General features: G+C 46.3%; 1 protein-coding gene across 1 annotated transcript; it reads right to left on the bottom strand.

The window, feature by feature from the left end:
• Positions 1 to 2,264: 2,264 nt before the first annotated feature.
• On the bottom strand, positions 2,265 to 3,167 carry gbp (glycogen synthase kinase binding protein; the record flags this gene model as incomplete). The annotated part of the gene is given in 1 exon segment (XM_014034337.1): positions 2,265 to 3,167. A coding segment is annotated over 1 exon segment (453 nt). The 3' UTR covers positions 2,265 to 2,635.
• Between the last annotated feature and the right edge of the window lie 699 nt (positions 3,168 to 3,866).

The following is a 3,866-nucleotide window of genomic DNA, read 5'->3' as shown; positions in this document are numbered from 1 at the left end:
CGGCTAACATGCTCACTGATGCTAACTGGCTAACATGCTCACTGATGCTAACTGGCTAACATGCTCACTGATGCTAACTGGCTAACATGCTCACTGATGCTAACTGGCTAACATGCTCCCTGATGCTAACTGGCTAACATGCTGACTGATGCTAACCCTCTGCATCAGTTTACTGCTGAAGTTGAAGCAGGTTTGCTGAATTTGTCGGGTTTAGAACAGTTTGTTTCATGACTAAAGTTTGGAGATGGTTAGTTAGATGTTTTTGTAGATGTTTGTAGATTTGTTTACATGTTTAAATGTTAGTTTAGATGTTTACTTAGATGATTGTTTAGTTGTTTATATTTGTTTAGATATTTGTTGGACCAGGGATCTGAGTAAAGTAATTTTAGTTCTGTTATGTTCTGAACATCATTCAAATTGACAATAAATGTAACCATGCTAATGAGCTACATGCTAATGAGCTACATGCTAATGAACTAACATGTAGTCCTTTGGTGTTTGTAGTGGCCCTTTAAAGTTCATTTTTAAACATGAGAACTGTTTATAAAAGTAAATATTTGAAGAAGTTGGTGCTTAATGTTTAATAATTCAACATCAGAACTTTATAACAGTGAACCACTGAACTCATATGGAACTTGCATGTTATTGTTTTTTATTAATCTTTTTTATTTACAGTCATATGAAAAAGTTTGGGCAGCCTTGTTAATGTTCCTGATTTACCTTTATAAATCACTGATTGTTTGGATTGAAAACATCAGTTAAACATATCATATAGAGGACAAACACAGTGATATTTGAGAAGTGAAATAAAGTTTATATGATTTGCAGAAAGTGTGCAATAATTGGTTAAACAAAATTAGGCAGGTGCATAAATTTGGGCACTGTTATCATATTATTGATTTGAAAACCTTTAGAACTAATTATTGGAACTTAAATTAGGTTTGTTAAGTTCAGTGACCTTTGACCTCCATACACAGGTGTCTCCAGTTATGAGAAAGGGTATTTAAGGGGGGCAATAGTAAGTTTTTCTCCTCTTTCATCTTCTCTGAAGAGTGGCAGCATGGGAGTCTGAAAACAAGTTTCAAATGATCTGAAAACAAAGATTGTTCAGCGTCATGGTTTAGAGGAAGGATACAGAAAGATATCTGAGAGATTTCATCTTTCAGTCTCCACTGTGAGAAACATTGTGAGAAAATGTTAGACCACAGGCACAGTTCAAGTGTAGGCTCCAAGTGGCAGACCAAGACTAATCTGGAATAAACAGAAGTGAAGGATGTTGAGAAGAGTCAGAGTCAACCCACAGACCAGCACCAAACACCTACAACATCATCTTGCTGCTGATGGAGTCACTGTGCATCGTTCAACTATTCAGCACACTTTACACAAGGAGATGCAGTATGGGAGAGTGATGCAGAGGAAGCCTTGTCTCCGCCCACATCACAAACAGAGCAGCTTGAGGTTTGCTAAAGCACATCTGGACAAGCCAGCTTCATGTTGGAATAAGGTGCTGTGGACTGATGAAACTAAAATAGAGTTATTTGGGCAGAACAAGAAAAACACCTGCTACCTACAGTAACATGTGGGGCTGGTTCCATCATGCTGTGGGGCTGTGGGACCAGTACAGGGACTGGGAGGGACAAGTAGAACGTTCTGGAATGGTCATCTCAGTCCCCAGACCTGAATATTATTGAAAATCTGTGGTCTCACTTAAAGAGAGCTGTCCATGCTCAGAAACCATCAAACCTGAATGAACTAGAGATGTTTTGTAAAGAAGAATGGTCTAAAATACCTTCAGACACAATCCAGACTCTCATTAGAAGCTGTAGGAAGAGTTTAGAGGCTGTTATTTCTGTGAAAGGAGGAGCTACCTGTCTAATTTAGTTTAACCCATTATTGCACACTTTCTGTAAATCATATAAACTTTATTTCACTTCTCAAATATCACTGTGTTTGTCCTCTATATGATATATTTAACTGATGTTTTTAATCCAAACAAACAATGATTTATAAAGATAAATCAGGAGAATGAACAAGGCTGAACAAACCTTCATCTGACTTTATTATTGTTGTTGTAATAATGAGTTTTATTATTTTATTTATCATTATTGTTGTAATTAATGTTATTATTGTTGTTAATATTATTTTGACAGATGATTTGGATGTCAGGTCCTGAGTTACTGTAAATACAGTGTGTGTAAAATAAAAACTAAATTAATAAAATTTGTTTTTAAATAAACAGTTAAAATGAAATAAACAACAACAAGTGTGTAAAACAAGTTTGTTTATTAAAACAACAAAGAAGTCCTGAGAATTCAGGAAACAGGAGGCGCTCCGCTACGAAGCAGTCACGTGACTGAACAAACAAACAGACCGTGAGGGGGCGGGGCCTCTGACAGACAGACCGTGAGGGGGCGGGGCCTCTGACAGACAGTTCAGGCCCCGCCCCACAACAAACCCCACACCACTGCGCGTTCACGCACGCGCCTGTACCCTCTGACCCCCCAGGTGAAAAACATCAACACGCGCGTTAGCCGGCCGGCTAACAGTTAGCATCAGAACCAAACAAAACCCAGAACCAGAACCCTTCAGTCTGATCCAGTTCCACAGGTCCGGTCCGGTTCAGTCCGGTTCTGTGTTAGGAACAGGGCACGTTGTCCGGACCCCGGTCCTGGGTTCGGGTCCAGCTCAGGTCTCCACAGTCCAGTTGGGAGAACTGCAGCCTCCGGACCGCCTCTTTGATCAGGTTCCCGGACAGAACCAGGTCCTGCAGGACCCGGTGCGGGTCCGCCTCATCCGTCCGGACCCGCTTCCTGTTCCACGGCCGGATCTGGTCCCAGTTCTGGTCCTGGTCGCTGCGGGAGGAGGGCAGCTGGTACGGGCTGCCCCTCTGGGTCCGCTGGTTCCGGAGCCGCAGGCAGCAGCTGTGGGTCTGGACCGGGCCGGTCGGAACCGAGCCGGACCTGAGTCCTACTGGGGTGCTGTGGAGCTGCAGGACCCCCTCGATCCGGGTCACCAGCGCGTCCACGTCCTTCGAGTCCACCGAGACCGACTGTTCCAGAACCAGGAAGTTCTGCTCCAGGCCCGGCATGTCGTCCGGTACCGGGGTCACCGAGCCTCCGGGTCTCAGCACGCGGCTCTGATCCGGTCCAGTCCAGCCGACACACCGTCTCATTTGTAAACAAAGGATGACGTCACTCAGACCGGACCACCTGCCGCGGGGGGTGGAGGCGCGAGACCCGGACCGAACCGCAGGACCGGATCACAGAACCGAGCCGGTACCGGTTCACAGATGGAGCCAGGCTCACAGGTGCTCCTCAGACCCGGACCAGAACCGAGCAGCCCGGTCTGAACCAGCCGAGCCCGGTTCTGTAAGGCCGAACCCCCCCGCCTGAGTGGACCGGTCCAACCGAACCCGACAGTTCAGACGTTACATAACTGGTACCGACCGAACCGGAACACCGAGTCCAGAACCACCAGAACCCGTCCGGTCCTCAGACCCAAACTGAACTGATGTGAAGAGTAAAGAACCAGAACCAGAACCGGAACCGGTTCAGGTTCTGCACAGGCTGACAGTGGGGAGCGCGCAGAGCGCGTGCCCGCGGCAGGACTCTGTGTTCTCTGGTTCTGAGAATCCGGTCCTGAACCCGGTGCCCCTCAGAACCACAGGTCCATACAAGGAGCGAGAACAGAACCACGTGGTACCAGGTCCAATCACAGGCTGTGAGCTGCACGTGTCTGTGTGTGTGTCTGTGTGTGTGTGTGTGTGTGTGTGTGAGACACAACAAACAGAGACTGCCTACTGTTTGGGTTGGACCAGGACCGTGTCTGTCAGAAACTCGACACTGATCAGTGCCGGTCCTCCAGGG

This window comes from Austrofundulus limnaeus, unplaced genomic scaffold (assembly GCF_001266775.1).
Source record: "Austrofundulus limnaeus strain Quisiro unplaced genomic scaffold, Austrofundulus_limnaeus-1.0 Scaffold2061, whole genome shotgun sequence".
NCBI classification, from domain to species: Eukaryota; Metazoa; Chordata; class Actinopteri; order Cyprinodontiformes; family Rivulidae; genus Austrofundulus; species Austrofundulus limnaeus.
This window is presented reverse-complemented; position numbering and strand designations above follow the sequence as displayed.